The sequence below is a fragment of the Porites lutea genome, chromosome 6 (assembly GCF_958299795.1).
Source record: "Porites lutea chromosome 6, jaPorLute2.1, whole genome shotgun sequence".
Taxonomy (NCBI): Eukaryota; Metazoa; Cnidaria; class Anthozoa; order Scleractinia; family Poritidae; genus Porites; species Porites lutea.
In genome coordinates this window covers 9682668-9705890 of record NC_133206.1, presented here as the reverse complement: position 1 = coordinate 9705890, position 23223 = coordinate 9682668, and the positions used below count along the sequence as shown (strand labels likewise).

Genomic DNA, 23223 nt, shown 5'->3' with positions numbered 1-23223 from the left:
CAAATAACGCGTGGAGATTTTCCTCAAAAGCCGTATGAAAGGTCAAGATGGTATAACGTCAAACGTCGCCTGTCACGCCATGCTTTGGACAGAAAACAGTAACGAACATCCAAAGACTCGCGACCAACAAAAACATGATATAGAAATCCCACAAAACTGGCTGGTTTGATCAGCATCACGACATGTGATAGTTTAGATTAGCTGGAATTTTTCGATAATTTGTGAAATTTACAGTGAAAAGTAATGTTTTTGATTTCAGCCACAGATGGCTTGGTTTGTGCCGATGTTGGCCATGCTGTGTGCAGCATCTACAGCTAAGGACGCTAAGCAACCTCCAAATATTATATTTATACTTGCAGATGATCTGGTAAGTTTATTTTATTTGAGCCTCTTCTATATCAGTGCTTTGACACTATTACTTCTTGCTACAGCTGTAGGCCTCTACTTTGGGGTCAAAGTTCTATCATTTCTAATGACTTTTGTATCAGTTAACTTCCTGGCAAGTACATGTACCCCTCGCCTTTATCTGGACACAATCTCAAGGGATGCCAGGCTTGTCCTTTAAGATCTTGAGAGAGCAATAAGAAATAATACTATGTGCTGAGATGGTTTAGCATCTATCTTTAATAAGGTAGTGTTACTGAACAGTTTACTGCTGGGATTTGATTAAAAAAAATCAAACAGTTTATTTTTAATCCATATGATCATCAATTCCTTTGATATACGGTAATACCTATAGCCTAAAAAAAAAGTCCCTTGAATGGAGCTTCCTCATATAGGTCATTATTGGGAGTGCCCCTCTCCCCCCCCCCCCCCCCCCCGACTAGTGTGTTTGCAGCTTTATACATGCAAATGAAACCCATTTGTGATTAACTCATCCACTCCTGAACTACCATTTGCATCCATTCCTTCGTACATATTACTTGGGATATCATCATATATATTATAGGGAACTAATTAACATTAAGCTTGTGCAAACCGTAATGGAATGAGCATGTTTCAGTCAAACAGGTCAGATAAAAAATGCAAACTACTTGGAGTTGGCTCGAAAATAATTCCTAAGAGAAATCTTGCTGAACTTTCTACCCACTATGACTTGCACTTAATTTCATGTAATCCTAGGATCCTTAAAGTTTTCACAAAAACTTTTTCCATGGAAGTGAAGCTTAGTGTGTACAGCAAAAGCAAAAAGAAAGAAGAAGAAAGGGAGTAATTGAAATGTTAAAGTCAATCAAGACTGCAGTTTCACTTTTTCCCCCACAAAACTATCTTGACATTTTGTTAAATCTGCCCATGGACAGTCTTTGCAAGCTGATATGTAGCATCAAGAACAGAAGGCTGCATTATATAAATGCTCATTTTATTAACAGCGTTTTGGGCAGTCTTGGTTTGTTTTGGCCAGACAGTGACCAAAAATTAACCCAACTAGTTTGAAATGGTGTTTTTGGGCAAAATTTCTAGAAGTTATGAGTTAAGCCCCAGTTTTCTAGGGGGGGACACCTTTGAACATAAAACAACTGAATCTGCCCTCAAAATGCTGAATAAGGAAAACAATGGTAAAAGACAAATTTTAGTTTAGTGTGTATGCTTATGGATTTGTTGGAGATTGGAGTGCATGCAAACGAGCAACAAAGCTCCATGAAAAAAATGGGGTAAAGTTATAATTTTTTTGGAAAATAAAAACCAGCTATGGCAGCCTAGTGATAAAATAATTTTATTTCACTATTATTTTGCTAACAAGTCTTTATGTTTTCTGACTACTTTTAGGGGTGGGATGATGTAAGTTTTCATGGCTCACCACAGATCCCAACTCCAAACCTGGATGGTCTGGCAAACAGTGGAATCATTCTGAATAACTATTATGTGCAGCACATATGTACACCAACCCGCAGTGCTATCATGACTGGTCGATACCCCATCCATACCGGTAAGTGGTGATGAAATTTAAACAAAAAAATCATATGATCTACGATTTTTATCAAGGTTAAAACTTCAGGGTTCAAAGAAAGTCGTTTTTGCCATTTAGGCAAGTTGTTGCTAGTATGTACTAGCCCAAGAGTCCTTTAAGTAGCCCCAAAAAATTTTTGACGAGCAGCATGAATTGAATTTCCCCCAAAACATCTGACTTGCCCTTTAGGCAAGTTAAGAACAGGATTCACTAATTGCAAAATCCACCAGCCACAGGCTATAGGAAACAACTTTCTTTGCATGCTGAAACTTCATGTTTTTTACTGAGATAATGTTAGATCACTACCCTGATTAGAGAATGGGGTGCTCATGTTTAATCCATTGACCCATTAATTCTCATGCAGGTTCATTTTGCTTGTGCTGCTTGTGATATCATTAATAACAATAAACCACCAGTGATAACTTTAATGTCAAAACTTCTTTCTGGGGGAAGAAATCTTTCAAACTATAATATGAATTAGCACAGTTGAATCAAACAGAGAAAAGTGAAAAAAATAATAATAGAAAGAAATAATAACGATAATAATAATAATAATAATAATAATAATAATAATAATAATAATAATAATAATAGTAATAAAATGGCTAAATGTAATTACACAAGACAATGCTGGCCAGCGGTCTCCGTTACTTATCGTATGTGGGGCGGGCCTAGGGCTTTTTCAGGGCCCCAGTATTTTTACAGCTGCACTCCTTCGGAGGTCAAGTCATTTTGCATGCATGGCCTTTGCTTGTGCTTGTGTCAAAGCCTTTTTGCTCTAGCTCAGCCCCTCCCTCCCTCTGGGTGGGTCTTGGTAAGTATCTGAAAACTTTCCACTGAGGTTCTCAGTGTGACGGTGCCTAGTGGTTGCCGCTCACAGGGTTGTCATGGTTACCTTCACGCTCACTTGTGGCTCCCTTAGTTTACTCGGGCACCTTCCCCACACGCATCTATTGGCGATGGGTGTAAATAACAGTGCACATTTCTAGAAATAATCCAGAAATGTGACCCACACACTAACAAAAAGTGTTTCAAATGAAACAAAGAATGCACTAACACCTACCCATACATCAGAAATTTGGTTAGCTGAATTTATCTACAGCTGTATTTTATTCTTTGCTTTTGTATTACCACTGTTGTATATTTTATGCTGCACATATGTATGTCTCCAGGTATGCAACATAGTGTTATTCAAATATCTCAACCCTATGGACTTGGTTTGAATGAGACTATTTTGCCTCAGTATCTTCAAAAGCTGGGATATGCCACACATGCAGTTGGAAAGGTATCTGGGGTTTTGGTTTTTGTAGTACATATCCTCCATGATGATTTGAATTTAGAAAGGTTAACAATGAGTAAAGGTCCAGAAGAGTTCGGATTCTGTCAACTCTCTGAATGTCAATGCCACCTCATTCTATGAAGGGGTCAAGGGGGGTACTTAGCATTTACATTAGAACACTGGAAATTCCAGTTGGAAAAGCAAAAGTTTCGTGCCATTTTGTTTGGGAAGGTTCAGGAAACATGGGCTGTGATTTGAGGCAACGCAGTTTTTCTACTCTTTTTAGTCTGTTCAGCAGATTTGGATTTATGTTTTTTTTATAGTGGGTTTTTCTCCTACCCCGTCAAATTTTATTGTAATTTGCTTATGCAAAAGTTTTCTACCCTGGTGGTTTGTCTGCACCCCTGGTGTCGGTCCCTTTTTTTGTTCAGTCAGTTACATATAAGACGGGCATCTCACTGACACTTTTCAAACTTTCAGAGGAGACTTGAGAGGTGGTTTGGGTAGTTAAAAATACAGTAATGTGGATATCTATATATCACTTTAAATTTGAACTTGGGGAAGCAAATTACATAAGCAAATGCATGTACAGTACTTGACTCTTTGTTCCCTACCCTGGGTACCAGAGGTGTTTTTCTTGTATGCAAGTCTCTGGCACCCAGGGTATTATTTTGTTCCCCTGCGTGGATCACAGTGTTCCAGTTTTTACATTTTTCCCAAGTTTGAGAATTACTGGCTGTGTTTTGGTTCTCGCCTCTCCCTCAATAAAGAGAACACCTCTTAGACTCTAAGGGCACTTTCCAAAAGTCAGAACTGGCTGGCCTGATCATAGCCGGACCAGTCATTTTGACAATAAAAAGTGCTTTTTTTTCAGAGTTTTTGTTGAAACACCATTTCCTTCATGCATGCTATTTGGGATCTGACTGGATAGTTTGATTAGAAGTGAAATTCTCACTGACTGGAATGGTCTGGCCAGTCAGTTCTGACAAATGGAAAGCACCTTAAGACTGACAGTTAGGACAAACAGCACTGTCCATCTTTAAGTGGGTTGACTGTAAGTGTCATTTTGTGAGAGTTTATTTGAACCCATTACACATTACACAGATGTTACCTCATAACAGGTTGGTCCTGGAGATTTTGTTTGCATCTTCCTTTTCTCTAATGTTTTTTATTAGTGGCACCTTGGATTCTTTCAAACTGACTACACACCCACCAAGAGAGGATTTGACTCTTTCTTTGGTTATTGGGGTGGAAAAGAAGATTATTGGGATCACTCAAACCTAGCAATATCCGGACAGGGTCTGGACTTTCGCAATGGTACTGAGGTGAGTAAGCTATTCAGAAGTTCTGTTGCTTCAATAGAAAGGAAATAGTAGACAATAGACTAAATAGCAGCAGGCTGATTGGATCGGGTTTGTATTGGCCTATAGTATGGGACTCTTTTGTGTATGATATCACTATTTTGATTGGCTGCTACAAGGTGGTGTGAGAAACTGGGTCAAATTTTGCCCCCCCCCCCCCCCCCCCAAGCATTCCAATATAGCATTTTTCGATCGGCAACACCGCCCAGTCTGTGGTCTGCTACACAGCCGTTGTTTGTGTTGTCACGCAACGCTTCTCCCCAGATGAGCGTTGCGTGACTAATCCAGTCCCAAGCGCAGCCTCGATATCGCCAGTGGGTCTCTTTCCGTATCCTTCTCTGAACGATTATTCCCCTTTTCTCAGCCCGTAAAGACAGAGTGGGGTCAGTACAGTACAGAGCTGTTTACAGAAAAAGCCGTGGATATTATTCAGACGCATGATCCTTCTAAGCCGCTGTTTTTGTACCTTCCGTTCCAAGCAGTTCATAGCGCAAACTTTATTCAGCCGCTTCAAGCGCCCCCGAGTTTAATCAAGAAGTTTTCTCACATTGAAGATGAAAACAGAAGGATTTTTGCTGCCATGGTGTCTTCTCTTGATCAGGGCGTAGGAAAGGTAAGGAAAACGATATGGATGCCAACTTTAGCTTGTGTACAGCCGCCTCCTCTCCATTTGTTTAGGGAAGGGGTCGGCTGTACACGTAATAAGGGATTAAAGCCTATTGTTAGTTACCAAAAGCAGTGACGGTGCCAGGCTTCGTTAACTTCGTTAACTGTGTTTCGAGGAACCATGAATTAGTATCCATTGGATATTTACTAGGGAAACAAATTGAGTTATCCACTGGTTTAAAAAAATATCCAGTGGATAAGGTTATTCACCTTCTGAACAACTGGAGATTGGCAGTTTACAAGGGCAATCAGGGAGTGGAACACGATGCCACTGAAAGATGACTGACTAATCACAATAGTGGTGAGACTGGATGGGAAACTTATGTCACGTGGACGGATTTCTCATCACCGATTGGTTGGTCTCCAAGATGGCGTAGAATGGTTCCATCATAGTGGAAATTTGTGACGAAACGATGGCGAAAATGTGGCACAAACCAGTCGAAATATATGGGGAAAAATCTGAAGCGCAGAACATGTGTAAAGTTGAATGGTTCTCGCTGGTGTGACGTCACATTTTTCCACTATGTTGGAACCGATCACGTCAGCTAGGGCGCGATCCATTCAAACAAAATTCCAACCGGTCCGACCGGGAAAAGTGGTCCACCTCAAAAGGTGGACCCGTTTTTCCGAAACTTTTCCGGTTGGACCGAACCGATCCATTGAGTTTTGGACCGAAATTTCCGGAAATTTTGGTTGAATGGATCGCGCCCCTAGTTTCCTTAATTCAGTCCTTCTATTATCCATGATCCGTGAAATTCTGGATTTCAAATTTTAGCTCCTTGAACATTCTGCCTTTGTATCTACAATTCCCTGAAGTCTTTTGATAATTTCTTATCAGGTTGTTGATGCACTTAAAGCCAGCGGTTTGTACAACAACTCAGTTATTGTCTTCTCAACTGATAACGGTGGTCCAGCAGCAGGATTTGATATGAACAGCGCTTGTAACTTTCCTTTGAGGGGTATCAAGCACACGCTTTGGGAAGGTGAGCAAAGCAATGCCAGCGAGCGCGCGCTCAGTATTTCCCACCGTCGCCATCTTTGATTGAAGGCCGAGGAAGATTGGGAAGAGTATGCCATGGACCCTTTTGTTTTTTTTGTTGTTGTTGTTGTTGTTGTTTTTGTTTTCTGTTTTTTCAAGTTTTGATGAAGCGTAGCTATATCTTGCTTAGTTTGCAACAAATCACTCTCAAACTTAGTGTCTTTAGTAATTTTATAATTAATGCGTTCTTTTTAGCCGTGTTGACGGATTTTTTTGCTAAGTGGTCCCAGTCAAAAGTTGAATAAACCGTGGAAGAGTCTATCGCACGTACACCACAGCTAAAAGCTATAGGCCCACAAATAAATTCAAGAAAGCTGGGATTAAATACAAATAACATATTATTCTGCCCGCTAACCCATTAAACGTATTTTTTTCCTTTAACTGATAACAGGAGGTGTCCGTGGTGCCGGGTTTATGCACAGTCCGCTGATTTCAAAAACAGCAGGCCGAGTGAGCATGCAGTTGATGCACGTGACAGATTGGCTTCCTACACTGTATTCTGCAGCAGGAGGAGATATTCATGACCTGCGCAATGTTGACGGCCTTGACATGTGGGGTGCACTCGCTGATGCTACCGAGTCGCCTCGGCTGGAAATTCTTCACAACATCGACCCGATGACTGGTGCTGCAGCTTACCGGTTCAGAAACTGGAAACTGCTGGTTAATATATGTAAGTATATCAAAGACTTTGTTTATATGGGAACTTAAGAAACAAAAATGTCAACAAAGTAATGGGTTGAGCGATTAAAATTACATTTGTTGCTGTGAGAAGACCCGACTGTCGTTTTAACATGATTTTTTTTATTGTTGTTGTTTTGTTGCTAAGGGTGTTTTATTGACGTCTTTTGTGTTTCTACCCAGACTGGTTTCTACCATTGTAGGAAGCTATTTCGAGGCTTAAATCAAATCCATACCGCGTCAAAAATTCGCTGGCTATCCGAGATATTGACAATGTACTGCTTATTTTCATTGAAGTGCTTTTTGCCCTTTTCTAACCTCACAGCTACAGCTTGGAGTGGATGGTATCCTCCTCCAGGATTCGACACCTCAAATCAAACTTCCAGAGCTGCAGCGTTGAAAAATGCCGTCGTCACTTGTACTAAGCCACCCAGTCCCCCAGTAAGTTGCACAAAAGAAGCAGAGCCTTGCTTATTTGATGTTGAAAAAGATCCTTGCGAGTATGTCAACCAAGCAAAGAACAACCCCGATGTTGTGAACCGAATGCTGCAGTGGCTCGAGGAATTCAAAAACACCATGGTGCCTCCAAGAAACAAGCCAGTGGATCCAAAAGCTAATCCCAATAATTTCGGAGGCGTGTGGAGCCCTTGGATGGATTAGCACTAATTTCCGCGTCTGCGAACAATAGCTTGGTTTTCAACTGAAGGTGACCAAACCGAATAGACAAATAACGTAGTTTTCGGGTTTGTATGATTAAGAAAAATGCGCGGAGTTGTTGTGAAATTTCCATTTCCGCACAAGAAGTCAGTTTTTTCGAGACTGGTAACTATGAATCAGGCGACCACTTATGATACCCATAAGGTCCGATAAGAAAGGCAAGTTTTTGGGTGTATGCTAGAAATCACACCGGCAGACCTGGTCAGACCTGGTCATTGAGAATTGTCTCTGGTTTAAATTACAGCTCTGGGTGCATTGGTTTTTGTCAGATTACAACTTGATCTAAAAAAGGACGAAGAGAAGATTTTCCTAAAGTTGTAAATCAAGACTTCAGCAAGGCAGGGAGAGGGGGGACAAGGTTTATCATTAACCTCTCTGCATGTTGTTAATAAAACATTGAGCATACATCCTGTACCGAATGGCGCTGACTTGCAGTTTAAGGGTTAATACTACATTTATACCAATAACACGTGCATCACAGTAAAGAGAGACACCCTAACTTTGCACACTGATCCAAAAACCGCAATAACCTTTACATGGCTTCGGAGCGTGAACCTGGGGTCAATTTAATAAAATGTTTACAAGTGTAATTTAGAATTGTAGCTATTGTTTTAGAGTCTGAGAACAATAGCTACACTTGTAAATTACACTTGTAAACATTTTACTAAATTGACCCCTGGTCCAAAACTAAAGTGGTCTGGAAATGTTTTGTTCTCCTTTTTTTTGTGTTCTTGAATTAATAGCTGCATGCCGTGTATTTTGATAAATTCAATGCGAGGTTGCCAGGAACTGAATTCCACAGTGAGCAACAGCAACGACAACAGTGATTTTAAAAGTTCACGGTGGTACCTGTTCATTTTATCAAGAAACTATAAGACATTTGATTAGTTGATGTTCGTTGAAAAAGATACCAGTTTATTGATGTGACCACCAAATGACCTAATACAAATGACAGAAAAGAAAGTGAACAACTTCCAAAGCAAAACACCAATCGGTCATTTCTTTCGGTGATGCTAGTTGTTCTCATAAGAGGAGTTCTTGCTTTGTATTTTAAAAGGGAAGTAATTTTTTAACAGTATCCGCTGTAAGGAGCGTCTTTCTTATACAATAGGAACAATAGGCTTGCCTAGACTTTTCCGGTGTCTTTTAACCCTGATTGGTTCATGCAGACCCTATTATGTGTACAAAATAAAAGCGGGCAGTTTTTGAACGCGCTATCTTTTTTGCAATCGATTTGCCAAGGAAGTTAGTATGGTGGAAGGCAGTTATTAGTATGCAGGAAGACCCTCATTAGTACGGAGGAAGACACACAGTAATTTTTAAGGAGTCATAATAACTCCTCTAGTGGGGTTAATTTAATTCCTTGCAGTGGAGTTATTTTTTGGGGAGTTATTTTAACTCCAAGAACTCTCTTTCAGAAGTAGAAATGACCCCATATATTGACGAGTTTAAATAACCCCCAAAAAGGAGTTATCCTGTACCTAAAATGTTTACTCCTTTTTCAGAGTTAAATTAACTCTAAAAAGAGTAAAAACAACCCATGCAAGGAGTAAAAAGAACCCATTTTCGGAGTCATTTTAACTCCAGACTGGGAGTAAAAAGAACTCTTTTTTTCAGGAATAAAAATGACCCCAACTTTGGAGTTAAATTAGGAGTTAAAGTAACCCCCAAAAAGGGGTTATGTACCGAAAATTTTTACTCCATTTTTGGAGTCATAATAACTGCCTAAAAATTACGGTGCAGTTACGCTTATCTAATAAAGGGAAGACACCAAACAGGTATAAAATGACCCTCTGCCACTACCCTTTACTGTCCAATTGATCCTATAAGCCGGAAAAGTCTCCTCTACTGACTATTTTCGGATCCCAATACTAGACAGTCTCAATCGAGTGGGATCTTTGAAGGCAGACGGTAACTGTTTTCCTGTTTTGACTGCTGACGGTTAAATTTTAGAGCTTCAGTTGACGGTTGGGGCTTCTTAAGTGGAAATTTAGTCCAAGAATTAAAATGTTCAAATGAGGCCTTAAACTGCTGTCCGTTTTAAAAATAAAAAAATCCAAGCTTTCGTCGATCGACAGCGTCATCACCCTTATGATGCAGTCGATCAAAAATTAAAAATTTAGTTCAAATGAGGCCTTTTAAGATATTTCGAGATATTTTCAGATAGAGGCAAGTTGTGCGATCTCGGCTTGCAATGTCTAGAAAGAGTGTTTTCGAGAACGCGAGAACTGGCTTTCCTAGTTAGAGCCTCTTCAGGAGCTATCATCCCGTGAAGATCACCTGAAATATACCTTAAAACTTTTTGGCGATTGATATAAATCTCCATTTTTGACAGTTGGCGGTAAAATTACCTTTTTTGACGGTTGCCGTTGCCATTTTACGAATGACGGTATAATCCCATTGAGACCCTCCTACTATAGCATGTTTGTCCCCCGAATTAACCATAAAGTTCGCAGTTTTAACCAGGGTTATTATTCATTCAAAGTATTTCCCCAATTCTGATTGGCTAAAAGCACACGCATAATTCACCATAACCAGTTACTGGTGACCAAATTTGGAAGAATTTTGTGTTTAACGAGGAAATGACGTCAGAAATGCAGCCTGCAAGGTTAAGGCACGTTACCGAGAAGACCTGGGGACGATGTTGAGTTGTTTTGGTTGTGGAAAAAAAATGACGGACATTTCACTCGTTTCAAGAGTAAGAACTACAACTGCAACTAGGCGAAATGATAGCTAAAAACATGGCAAAAACAGCAAGAAGACAACTCGGAGGGCGACTTCTGCTATTTGGAAAATATTTGCGGAGCTGGACAAACCTAAACGTACACTATCGAAGATGAACTTAACATCGATGCAGGTAAGCATGTTTTAGCTATATTTTTAAGCTATATTTTTAGGAATTATTTTGAATGAATAATAAAGCAATTAATGAATTCGGCTTTCGTAGAATATGAAGAATTAAGCAGATCTCGGAGGGTGTTATCCACCTCGGCCTGATAACATCATTATCATCATCATCATCATAATCGTCGTCATTGTTCTGATGATATTTTCAAAAAAAATAAATTGTGAAGATGGCCATCGTAAGTAGTAGAGATGCGATAGCGAGTCGCAACTAATGGTTTATTGTGTCCTAAATATATGGTAAACAATTTAATCCCAATCAAGGTGAAACAAAAAAAAACCTTCCACATGAACTGTTACAATGCTTTTTTAATGTCGTTCCCTTTTCTAATAAATCTAATACAGCTGCCGTTAACCAACCCGCCAAGACAACACCTAATTAACCAAACCCTACAATTACACTTGTAACTATCCCCGAGGTTCTTTTTAGTCATTTTCCAATTCTTGCAGTTTCCTCAGTATTAAATGTAGGTTGTTTCCATAGTTTTATCATCTGTCAGCTCGTCATCTGTCAAAAGATGAATAACGATGTAAATTAGCATCAAATTAATGAATAAGTATTAGATTATTAAGTATAAACAGATTGAAAAAGAGGAAAAGCAGATTCCTTTGAAAGGGAAATTGTGATTCTATACAAAAAACATTCGCTTATGCATAAGCAGATAGAACATATTTAAGCAGTTGGTCCGAGTTGACAGTGTTAGCGAGTGAAAACAACTGTACATAAAAAAGAAAAGACGTTGAAGTATCGCTGTTCCAGTTGCAACTAAGCTCGTTTTTGTGACCTAAAACCTGGAAACGAAAGGTCTCTTCGCGTTCATCACTAGCTTTTTATTGAGGTTTTCGACAGTTTACACTAAGCCACTAGAAACGCATAACAAATGAGCATGTATGAAGTCGAGTATTTCAAAAACGTTCGTTTTTGTCCGTTTACTTTAAGACAATAAACCTTCGACCTCTAAAGTGTTTAACTGGAAGCGTTTTGGTTAAAAAAAAATACACAAATATGTGTGCTTAGCTAAATGGAAACGTCAAGGTAAAAAGTATGAAGGTGCTTTGAAACGAAAGGTATTTATGTATGCAGAGTTTTAAGCTTCTTCAATTTGACAAGTAAAATGTTAAAATGTTAAAACACGATAAAGCTTGCTTTTCAGAAATATAACTAATGAAAATTACAGCCCAATAGAATGTTCCTCACTCAGTATTAATGATAACGGTAAACAAACATGTCTCCATTTATCTCCGATCCAACGCCATAGCCTTGGTTGTTGACATAGCATTCTGAGGATACGCCATGATCATCATACGTGTTCTCAGCATCATTTCCACCCCAGCAATTCTTGTTGTCAACGCCAAATAACTTGTAACCAAATGATTCGGCTTTATCTCGACAGTGCTCGAAAACGTTCCTATTGCCCTGATTACCACTGACACTGCTGTCGAAGGAAACGGGCAGAGCCCGTTTTGGCGACTGATTGACGTAACAGCCTTTGCGTTGCCATGTACCTGTAGAGTTAATAAGCATGATTAGGGCCCGTATGGAAGGTTCTGCTGATTCGTCCGCAATATCTTACGAGAACAAAGGCTAATGTAGCACACTCATTTATAGAATCGGAATCAGGAAGGGCTCTGAGGGGGTAAAAAACCTAGAAATAAGCGATCTAAAATAACCAAGACCGCAATGGTATCACAATCGTAAAAAAGAGCATAAGTCACTGCTTAAATCTGAAGACTGAAGCATTAGATGATTAATCTATCTACGCTTACATCATACTTTTTTGACATATCTTCGTTCCTTCCGATTAATCAAGTGCAAAAGTACAACCGCATGAACTTTACAGTTGGACGACGTGTTACGGAGGACGTGAGCAGACGAAGGTTGAAAGAAGGCGAATTCACTATGTATAGTGACGACATTTTCTCTACCGTTACCTTTACAAGAAATGGCCAGTGTTAGCATGTTAATAGGCGATGGTTGAGACCACGGTACAAACTTTTGATCTATCTTGTAACCAGATAAAATTATTAGTTTCTTAGAAATACTAGCAATATTACCGGCGTTCACTGTTTTATAAGGTTATTGAGTATAAAACTATTACATATGTTAAGGTGGAGTCTGTGTCACCTTGTTGATCCTTTTGGTAAACAAATATCGTCCCATGTTCAGAGAAGCCTCCACTCTTTCCCAACTTATTTGTCTTGCATGTTCCTGAGGTACCATACTTGCTGTATGAACTGTAATCGGTTTCACTGGTCCAACATCTCTTGTTGTCCAGACCAAACAGCGTGATGTTCGCCCCATCAGCAGCTGATGTGCATGTCGTGTACCTCGCAGTTATGCTCGGTTTGAACCCAACTCGCGCTAATAGTTTGTCAAGTGCTTGATCAACGTTTTTATAGCATCCGATTATCTTCCATTCAGCTTAAAATTAACAGAAAAAAAATTTCGTGGCTTTAAAATGGGATTTGAATCCATGGTCTAAAAAAGTGTTTAATTGGTCTAAAAATAATTTTCAAATGGTAAAATTAACATATCCCAAGGGCTGGACTGCCTAAGCGATTCCCTCTCTCTCATTTTCTTTTTTTTCTTCGTTCAGTAAGTTTCTTGGCAGTCACTGAGATATTCTTATAAGCGACGTTTTGTGGATGATGGAAACGAACGACGACAACGACATATATTTTGCTGGAGTAATTACATGAAAAGACGACCAATTCTTAAGTAGCTACTGCCCCTTAAGTCATAGCGACTTCAGGAACTATAGCGGAATCACAACGAATGTTGTTGTTTGTCGTGAACATTTGTTACCATTTGCTTTGCCGGTAGGTTGCTTCGGACAGAACAGTTAACAGAAGATTTAAAACTATTTACTCACGTCCACAAACGAAACTGTTGCATTGCTGGGAATCGTCCGCGCTTCCTTCACAATTTTTTCCCCCTCCTGAGGGAATAGGGTTGTTACACTTCCGTGTCCTCTTTCTGAGGCCTCCTCCACACGTGACAGAGCATTCACTCCATGAACCCCATTGGCTCCAGTTTCCGTCCACTAAAAATGTTCGAACAAAAATTACAGTTAAAACCTTACAAAGTTTGACCCACGAATGAACAAGTTAAATCGAATCCTTCTGTGGTACAAAAGGGAGTACTGTGTGTGTTAATGATTGTGATCTGTCCGTGTTTTGTCTGACGCGTGTCACTATATGATTGTGGGAATTAACGTGACAATCACTACAAAATGATGGATAAGGTGCCAGAGAGCGAGGTTCCCATGAAAATCGCTATGTTGTGTTCCCATCCTTTCCGCTGTAGCTTGTGAAATGTCGAATTGACGTGAGCAAACAGATTTATCCATTGAAGGTTTTGCTGACCTGGGCATCGTTTTTTCTTCGGTTTGCAACTTTGAGTCTCAGTATCCTTTCCTAGTTCTGAACAATCTTTGCCCCCATTCTGCGGTGAGGGATTGTTACACAGCCTGTCTCGTCTTCTGGTGCCTGTTTGTTTTCCGCAAGTTTTAGAGCAGTCACTCCACTTTCCCCACGGACCATAGCCTCCATTAACTAAGAATAAAAGGAAGAACTTATAATTGAATGATGAGTAGTAATGAGCCACCTTTTCATCACTTCAGCAACTCTGTTTAATCTCAAAAAAAAAAATTGCGACGCTTGCATAATTTTTGACTTGATGCTTATATCGACTTATAGCTCCTTTTCGTGTCAAAAAGAAGCGCTAAATCAGACAAACGTTTTTGGCACATTGACGTATCTACCTATTGACCTAAACTGAAAATACAAATAGCGACAGAAAGATCCCAGAAATTTGAAAATAAACAACACTGAGACAAAATTGTAAACGGGTCATTTTTTCTTCTCACTCTAATATATGAATATCATGGAAAAAATAAACGCGCCTAGATTGCTTTCATTCAGCGCTAATATATTGGAAACCGGATACCATCGACTAATCAGAAGACAAGTAATGCCTGTTTATTCCAAATGGGGCTTTTTGGGGTCAGTTTCGGTACTATATAACTTGTTTATTTCTAAATAACTGACCAGTACAAATCTCATTTCCTCATTATATGACTCATTCCGACTCATATTTTAGCTGCCGAGACTGATTTGAAATCCCTAAAATCCCTCCTAAGATATTCTGCAATTGGTGTAGAAATTAATGGAGCCGAAAACAATCGTGCAATTGCACCCATCTTAGGCATCCTACCGATGAACAGTTACGACTCATAGATGTTTCCTGCAAACAACAATTTGCTGCCTGACTCCTTGGAATTACTACAGTAGTGAACACATCGTATGTTAACATAGAGCAACCACCTCTACTGGCCTCACATCCGGAACATCACAACTATACCTGGACGTTTATGTTTATTGCATTTTTTCATCTCAGTGGATGGTCCAAGATTCAAACAGTCTCTTCCTCCATGTTGTGGCACGACTTCCTAATTAAGTCACAATTTTCGATTTCTGCAACATGTACGTTTTTACAGGAGAAACCCCTAAACTCCGTGTCTAACTCCCAAGCTGGAGAGATCATGGGTGAAAAACCCGTCTAAGACATTTAAAAGTGATTTCTTTTACTCGAACGATTAAGGAGTGAGGTGTGTTCACTATCGAGAAAATAATTGTAAACGATTTATAAATGGAAAACTCTCATATTTAATAACAACGTTTAAATCTTGTCACGTGCAAGTTGCTAATGATCATCAAATACTTAACCATTTTGAGTAAGCTAACCGAGATAAAATACGAAGAACACTTACCAGGGCATCCTATTGTATTGCATGCAATCGTCTGAAATGAAGGTCCAAGACTTGAGCAATCCTTTCCACCATGCTGTGGGGCGGGGTTATTACATCTCCTACTACGAGCCTTCCGCCCTCCTCCACAGGAAACAGAACAGTCACTCCAACTATTCCAATTACTATAGCCACCATCAACTACAAAACACGCAAAACAGAACGCACTTAACTTAAAGACATTAGTTGCTGTTAATGCTAATATTTGATCATCTTAAACTAATTGCAGAAGCAAATTCCCTTTTTATACTGCTAGTGTAAAGCTATTAGGCTCTCTACATACATACATACATACATACATACATACATCATAAACTTTATTTATCCTCGGATTTTCACGGGAAGACGGGATTTACCGAACGTCAAAGGTGAAGTCAAACGGGCGATAAAGGCCACCTTTGCACACCTTTGTACAACTTTGACGCGCGACAAATGTTTACCTTTGTCCGCGGTCAAAGACGAGTCTTCAGGCGATAAAGGCCGTTTTTGTCACACCTTTAACCCCTACCTTTGACGCGCGTCAAAGGTATATTTCATTAGCATTTGTACCCCTATCAAAGGCGTCCTTAAATATGTCTGAGATTCAGGCCAAAGGTGTGACAAAAGCGCGGCAAAGTTATGTCTGTGATTTAAGTCAAAGGCTTGTGAAAAGTGTCGTTAAATGTGTCTGAGCCTCAGGTCAAATGTGTGGCAAAGTTGTCGTCAAATGCGTGTGAGATTTAAGTCAAAGGTTTAACAAAAGTGTTGCCAAATATGTTTGGTTTTTTTCCTCCCCTCGCATCGCGCCTCTCGCTCGTCTCGCGCTTCGCGTGAATTCCGCGTTCGCCTCGCGCTTCGCGCGAATGCCGCGTTATTGCCTCGCTACTCATAAGCGCTTGATATACAGGCTAGAATCCAACTTGAGATTTCAATCAAATTCAATTGCGACCTGGATACCGTTTAAAAAGGTGGACAGATAAGAGACTGAGTTCTTAATCTTGTACTTTATTGTCCTAAAACCTCATTAGTTGATTAGAAAGCTGAATAGTTCCGATTAAAACTTAAACGCATAAAAATGATTTTTAAAAACCTTTTCACGATTTATTGTCTAAAGTACTCATTGCAGTCTGTCAATGGACAATCAAAATGACTGCCGCAAATTTTTGAAGCACTATAAATGTTCCAGATACACGCTGTTATCACGGACGGCAGCCTGCAAAATAGTTAAAACACATCTTTCACGCAAGCCAGTGCACAAATCAAGGTAAGTAAGAAATGTTCTTGATGAGGAGCCCATCTGTCTTGATGTTATCTTTGCGAAGATTTTCATTCTAGAGTGCTTTTGATTCTTGATGTTAGTGAAAGACAAACGCCATGTATCTAACTAAAATCTTCCTCTCTTGTGTGTTTCGTTCCACTGGAGACTTATCACTTTGCCTTGTTTCTTTTATCTGTGAAATAATTGTAAAGGAATATAGCAATTTGGGATAAAAATACAGTCATAGTGTTTTAAATAAATTTTTCGGCCCCACTCCCTTTTTACTATCGCTCCTTTTCTGCAGAAAATCCCCCTTTCTCTTTACCTTTATCAAACCTTAAAGACCCGGTTAAAAATGTGTAGCGAACCTAATGCTTTTGAATGGGAACATTACATTTCGTGTACATGCATTGTCATTAAGTTCGTCATTTGTGAAATTTGACGTTTGAGTCGAGCCTTATTATCACTTAATAAAGTCCAGGAAAATTCAATAAAAATTTCCCTCTATGCCTAAAGCTTAAAATTAAGCTAGAGAAACACTTTATATTATACCTAGCCTGCATAACAAGCGTTTCCAGTAGGAGTTATTGCGCGAGTTAGCCCCTCCCGGCCCCTCCTTCCTCTTTTTTTGCCCAAAACTCGCGCGGAAAAGCTTGCTACGCAGGCTATTTTTAAAGTTATTGTCCAGTCACAATAAAGAAGGGACAGCTTGGTATGTTTGAATTATTATCATTAAATGTTGAAACATACCTAGCTGCCACTGTGGTGGTACAAAAGTCAATGTAATATTTAAAAATTATGCAGCCTGAGCCCCATTACGTATAGAACTCAGAAAAATCAATAGGAAGAGATACTCACGTTTGTAAAACATCCGAAGTCTTCAAATAACCACACTTCTTTGTTTGATAAACTGCACTGAATCCTGTTCAAATAAACTTATGTACTTGCTTCAGTACTATGCCCATCAAAGTCTGGTACAGATATTTTTATTGAAGTACACTGTCCATGAAAAAAATATATATGTAAGTCTTATATTATTTCGTACTTAAGCATAACTGTTAGAAAAACCAGAATTGGTTAATCTTGATGTAGTAGGTTCTCGCATGGAGTTTTGACTTGAATTGCATTGTGAAATATAAGCCAGCTATTACTTTTGCAGAAATGCACTAACCCTATTAAGAAGAAAGGGCTTGATCTAATGTATTCTCTACTGTGATATAGAAAAATTTTTAAAGTTTACTGAACCAGATTTAACAATCAGAAAAGCTCCCAAGCACGACATACACGCCTGTTCGGAGTTGGTTTCCGTAAGCAAAACTATGAAGTTTGAAGAACAACTATTGTATGCACACATAGAAAAGAATGACACGTACCTTTTGAACAAGTTTGTGGTCTAAACTCTATCAAAGATAAGGGTGAAAATATTTGTTAACAAAAGCTGGACTGCTTCGTACAAAAAAGCAGCTTTTGTTTTCTTCAGATCTGCGTAGTTTGTTTGTTTGCGCGGGCGAGGGAGAGTTTGCAGCCGCGACAATTTCGCGCCAAAAACAGGGTGTCTTGCGTGGGTTCAGTCTTCAGTGTTTTGCGTCGCTGTCATTACATGGTATATTGATCGATCAAGGAGAAAATGATCCACTCAAGATAAGACAAAAAAAATCACTTCGAAAAAGTACATATTCTAGAACATTTTCAAAAATAATTATAGAACAGCAATTACAATGATTACCCGCCCGTGTTCGGTATTATCGTATAAATATCTTTAAAACAGTATTCAAATACAGCTTTTTAATTTCCTTTCTTAATATCAGTTTCGACATAAGTGTTTGTAGACGTAATTCATCGCATATTTGCTCTCACCTTTCAGCAACATTCGAAAGTGTTGTAAAAGTGTAGCGGTCGTATTTGACTTCATTTTTGACTAGTATCAAAGGTGTGGTCACAGCCACTACACTTTTGACTTCATCTTTGACGTGCGTCAAAGGTAAAGTCAAAGTTACCAGCATATTTGACAACGACTTTGATAAGGGTTAAAGGAATAGCAAAGCATTGATTCATTTGACTTCATCTTTGACGCGCGTCAAAGAAGAAGTCAAAGTTGTTACCAATTTGACTTTACCTTTACCGAGGTCAAAGGAGTAAGCAAAGAGGTTATATATTTGGCGACATCTTTGACGCGCGTCAAAGGTGAAGTCAAAGCCAATACCATATTTGACTTAACTTTTGACGCGTGTCAAAAGTGCAGTAAATCCAATTTTTCGTCCCGTGTTTAGTGTAGCTTACATAGCTAGTATCTCCGATTCTAACTAATTTTAAAAGTTACAACATATATAATATAATATTAATTAATGTAGTATTAACTAAAACCGTGCACTAACAATTTGCGCTTAAATTCACTATAATCTACAGTCTTTCTAAAGTGATCAGGTAGAGAATTCCAGTACTTAACAGATGAATAGCTAAAGGAATTTAGACCATATGTGGTTGTAGACGGCTTAGGAAGTGATAAAATATTAGTACCCCGTAGGGAGTAAGCAGTAGATCTTAACTTGATCAGTTGTTTTAAATAGCATGGATATTTACCAAAATGGAGACATTTGAATATACAAATCATCATATTTTGTATCCTCCTGTTGGCTAAACCACACACACCAGCCTTGTCTAGAAGAGCATCATAGTTCGAGTCCCAGTCCTTTAAAACAAATCTTAAAATACGTCTATTTAAGGTGTCCAGTTTGACAGAATCTTCTGAATTACAAAAGTGCCATATCATTGAACAGTAGTGAAAATGGGGTAAGACAAACGCTTTATAAAGGCGAAGCATAATTTCAGATGAGATAAGTTTGCCAAATCTTTTGAAGACACTGAACTGATTATTTATTTTTTTGCATACAGAGGATATGTGATCCTTGAAATTAAGTTCATTGTCTAGAGATATTCCAAAAAGATCCAGGCATCTTGTGGTTAAAAAGGAGAAAGGGTAATCGGTTTTGCCAAGAACCATCCCTTGATGTTTAGCAGGGTTTGCTTTCATCCCATTGTCTTCGAACCATTTATTTGCTATTCTTACATCATGATTGATCCGCCGTTCCAAGGCCACTGGGTCTACATCAGATGAGTGCAGTTGGCAGTCATCGGCATAAGTGTTTAATTTTACAGACTTAATGTGAAAGATGAGGTCGTTGAGGAACATGTTGAAAAACATGGGCCCCAGGACGCTGCCTTGAGGCACGCCCCGCTTCACACTCATCCAATCCGAATAAGTATCACCAATTTTCACTCGCTGCCTTCTATCCGTCAAGTAGTCACCGATAAGGGCGCAGCTGGATTCGTGCAAGCCATACGCTTTCAGTTTTGCTAATAGCAAAGCATGAGGTATGGTGTCGAAAGCCTTTGACAAATCCATTGATATAACCGCCACGATCTCTTTATTGTCTAGACTGCGCCTTCAGTCCTCAGTCAGCCTAAGTAAAGATGTCTCACAGCTATGGAGCCTCCTGTAGGCAGATATGTATTCAGACAATATGTTCTGGTAAAAGTCGCCCATTTGAGCTGAAAGTAGCCTCTCAAAAACGTTATTGAGCGCAGGTAATACGGTCACTGGTCGATAATTGCTTTTGTTTAGTTCATCGTCCTTTTTAAATAAAGGAGTAACTTGACCTAATTTCAAGCGCGACGGATACTGTCCTGTCATAATCGAGTGACTTCATTATTGCAGCTATAGGACCAGCAATCCCATTGGCAGACTCTTTTACCAGTCGCGGTGGTATTCCGTCATAACCAAAGGATTTACGGGAGTTGATTTTGAGTAACAAAGCTCCCACTTGGGTTTTATTAGTATATTGAAAAGCAAAATCGTTTCTCGCAGCGATCTGCTCATTGTTATTAAGAATCGCCTGAATGCTAGGATGTGCAAACAGTATTATCTTCGTTCCTTTTTCGCGTCAGTTGTTTATGTGTTTAGTTTTGTGTTGTTTTTCACTAGTGATATAAAAACAAGGGTGAGACTTTCTATTCATAATTATACAGTAAACTCTCTCTAAGATGGACAACATCATGACCGGCCCTGACTGTCCGTCTTAGAGAGGTGTCCGGCTTATAGAGAGTCTAGGTAACGTGACACCAGTGATTTTAAAACTGAAGCTATTTACAATATTTATTAATACACGTCTGTTTAACTTGTACTGAAGACAGCTAAAACCGGAAAATTGCCACAGAAAAGTGGAAATATTTCCTCATTGTGCGATCAAATGTTCATTACAAGAAAACGTTCAAGACTTCGTAGTCTAAAAGCATTTATTATATAGACACGAGTGTTTTAATGGAAAATATACCACTCGTAAAATTCATAAAAACTACATCCAGGACCCAAGCGGTTTATTATCGATGACGTAATTTCGGCAATTTCCCTTCGAAATTTGTAGGCGTCTAGCGTCTTTTGAATTTTACTTACACATTTTTCAAAGCCTTGCTTATATTTTGTCATTGTAGAGCCCTATTCAGCTCAGTGTTATTTCTCAAGATTATTGTAAACAATGTCTTTTATTGCTATACTGTAAATTTGAGCCGTCACAATTACTCTTTGCGAATAAAAATCTATTATTTTATCGATGTCTTTTATCTATATAATAAAAAGAACAATACACGGCGGCTTGAAGATATGGCAAACACAATATTTTACTCACTCGCCGCGCTCGTTAGTAAAATATTGTTTTGCCACTCGAAATTAAAATTCATATGTTCGCGCCACCGTGTAATATCCTCTCTATACACTCTGCAAACTGGGGCACGACTGCAAAATATCAAACGTTTTGCAATTTACTGTCATGTAGAGCACCTTGTACATTTCGTCTTGAGGTATTTTTCGCTACATAAAGAGCCTCCCAATTGTCCGTTTTTGTACGTCTTAGAGAGGTGTCCGTCTTATGGAAAGTATAGTTACAGTAATATGACTGATAAACAGCGGGGATTAAAACCAGGTGTCCGTCTTACAGAAGTGTCCGTCTTATAGGGGTGTCCGTCAAGAAAGAGTTGACTGCGCATGTATATGAATTCAAATAGCGCATTAGCGCAGTAATGCATATTCTCCATCTCTCTTTGTCCGAACAACTGCGTCGGCGTTGAAAACCGCAAACATTATCAACAACAACAACAACAACATCTTTATTTCTTACATTAAACATCTTTATTTCTTGCATTAAATATACAAATCATCATCATTATCATCATTCTATTGCTTCTCCTCCGCTTGCAAGTCGACCTTATGTACTTAGATCTTTTACGACTAAAAATACACGACTTGTGCAAATGTTTTGTCACCTGGACAGCCGTGGTTGTTGCATTCTCTGGTAGAGATATTTGGCCCCAGTTTACTGCAATCACTTCCACCATATGCTGGTGGTGGATTGGTGCAAGTTCGAGTCCTGGTTTGTACTCCACCTCCACAGGATTTGGAACAATTGCGGTAAGGTCCCCAGGCAGAATAACCACCATTCACTACCGAATCAACAATAATATTCCTCTTTTTTTATCTAATACTTTATGTAAGACGGTCTACTTGCTATGATTTTCCACGACAATCACGGGAATAAAACCCTGGTTTATCTACCAATAATTTAAAAAAACGGCAAATCCTACAAAATTTAACATTCTCCATCTGTTATCCGACTTTTGAATTGAATAGTCATTTCGACATTTCACCGGTCAGGGACATTCCGGGTGTCGTACGTTTAAGTATGATTCACATCTAAAAGCCAATTTAAAATGCGTTTAAAGCACGCAATTCAATCATGGGAGATAAAAATCACATCCTATTTGGCTTAATATGAAAAGCAAATTGTCTTGCAAAAGAAGACACGATAGCTTGTCCTGTCTCAGGGCCACCAATCTGGAGAACTAGTGAACGATTTTAACACGATCTAAAAGGGAATGAGGAGCATAATATGCTATCCAGGAAAATATAATTACCTCCCATCTTGATAAAAAAGGCCTATCCCTTTGCCGGTAACTTAACTATTTGTTAATGCAAATTATGCAAAGAATAAATGGTTTTGTTTTTCAACTATAATACCCGCCTAGTCGGCGTGGTTTCCAGATTACGGATACAAAGAACACTGTCACTTACCAGGACAGCCGTTCGTATGGCATGCAGTCGTCTCAAGTAAAATACGAGGAATACTTACCAGGGCATCCCATTGTATTGCATGCAATCGTCTGAAATGAAGGTCCAAGACTTGAGCAATCCTTTCCACCATGCTGTGGGGCGGGGTTATTACAGCTCCTACTACGAGCCTTCCGCCCTCCTCCGCAGGAAACAGAACAGTCACTCCAACTATTCCAATTACTATAGCCACCATCAACTACAAAACACGCAAAACAGAACGCACTTAACTTTAAGATATTACTTGCTGTTAATGCTAATATTTGATCATCTTAAAACTAATTGCAGAAGCAAATTCCCTTTTTATACTACTAGTGTAAAGCTATTAGGCTCTGTGAACAGTATTATCTTTGTTTCTCTTTCGCGTCAGTTGTTTATGTGTTTAGTTTTGTGTTGTTTATCACCAGTGACACAAAATAAGGGTGAGAC

At 39.1% G+C, this 23223-nt stretch overlaps 2 protein-coding genes and 1 long non-coding RNA gene across 3 annotated transcripts in view; 1 reads left to right on the top strand and 2 right to left on the bottom strand.

Moving 5' to 3' along the window:
- Positions 1 to 264: 264 nt before the first annotated feature.
- Positions 265 to 8277, top strand: LOC140941335 (arylsulfatase B-like). Its single transcript, XM_073390318.1, has 8 exons — positions 265 to 367; positions 1768 to 1927; positions 3121 to 3233; positions 4403 to 4552; positions 4953 to 5201; positions 6093 to 6237; positions 6685 to 6963; positions 7297 to 8277. Exons 1-8 carry the CDS (start codon positions 266 to 268, stop codon positions 7629 to 7631), a joined length of 1533 nt encoding a protein of 510 aa, XP_073246419.1. The 5' UTR covers position 265; the 3' UTR covers positions 7632 to 8277.
- A 3512-nt stretch (positions 8278 to 11789) lies between these two features.
- The window catches only part of LOC140941856 (uncharacterized), a 36019-nt gene continuing 24585 nt past the window's right edge, over positions 11790 to 23223 (bottom strand). Inside the window, exons 22-27 of the mRNA XM_073390862.1 lie at positions 21954 to 22130; positions 15365 to 15541; positions 13959 to 14147; positions 13466 to 13636; positions 12718 to 13014; positions 11790 to 12098 (exon numbers count right to left, since the gene is read on the bottom strand). Of these exons, the coding sequence (XP_073246963.1) occupies positions 11797 to 12098; positions 12718 to 13014; positions 13466 to 13636; positions 13959 to 14147; positions 15365 to 15541; positions 21954 to 22130 (1313 nt within the window). The 3' untranslated portion in view covers positions 11790 to 11796. The remainder of the gene's footprint in view (positions 12099 to 12717; positions 13015 to 13465; positions 13637 to 13958; positions 14148 to 15364; positions 15542 to 21953; positions 22131 to 23223) is intronic.
- Positions 16728 to 18141, bottom strand: LOC140941307 (uncharacterized). The gene is made up of 3 exons (XR_012166443.1): positions 18011 to 18141; positions 17496 to 17636; positions 16728 to 16830 (listed from the first exon to the last, which is right to left on the bottom strand). It is a non-coding gene; the product is annotated as an uncharacterized lncRNA (long non-coding RNA).

Bases quoted from the DNA above. Each gene is read 5' to 3' on its own strand.
- LOC140941335 (XM_073390318.1), top strand. From the start codon at position 266: ATGGCTTGGTTTGTGCCGATGTTGGCCATGCTGTGTGCAGCATCTACA. The intron at 3,234-4,402 runs GTATCTGGGGTT...GTTTTTTATTAG, and splicing joins CCACACATGCAGTTGGAAAG to TGGCACCTTGGATTCTTTCA. The intron at 4,553-4,952 runs GTGAGTAAGCTA...CCCTTTTCTCAG, and splicing joins ACTTTCGCAATGGTACTGAG to CCCGTAAAGACAGAGTGGGG.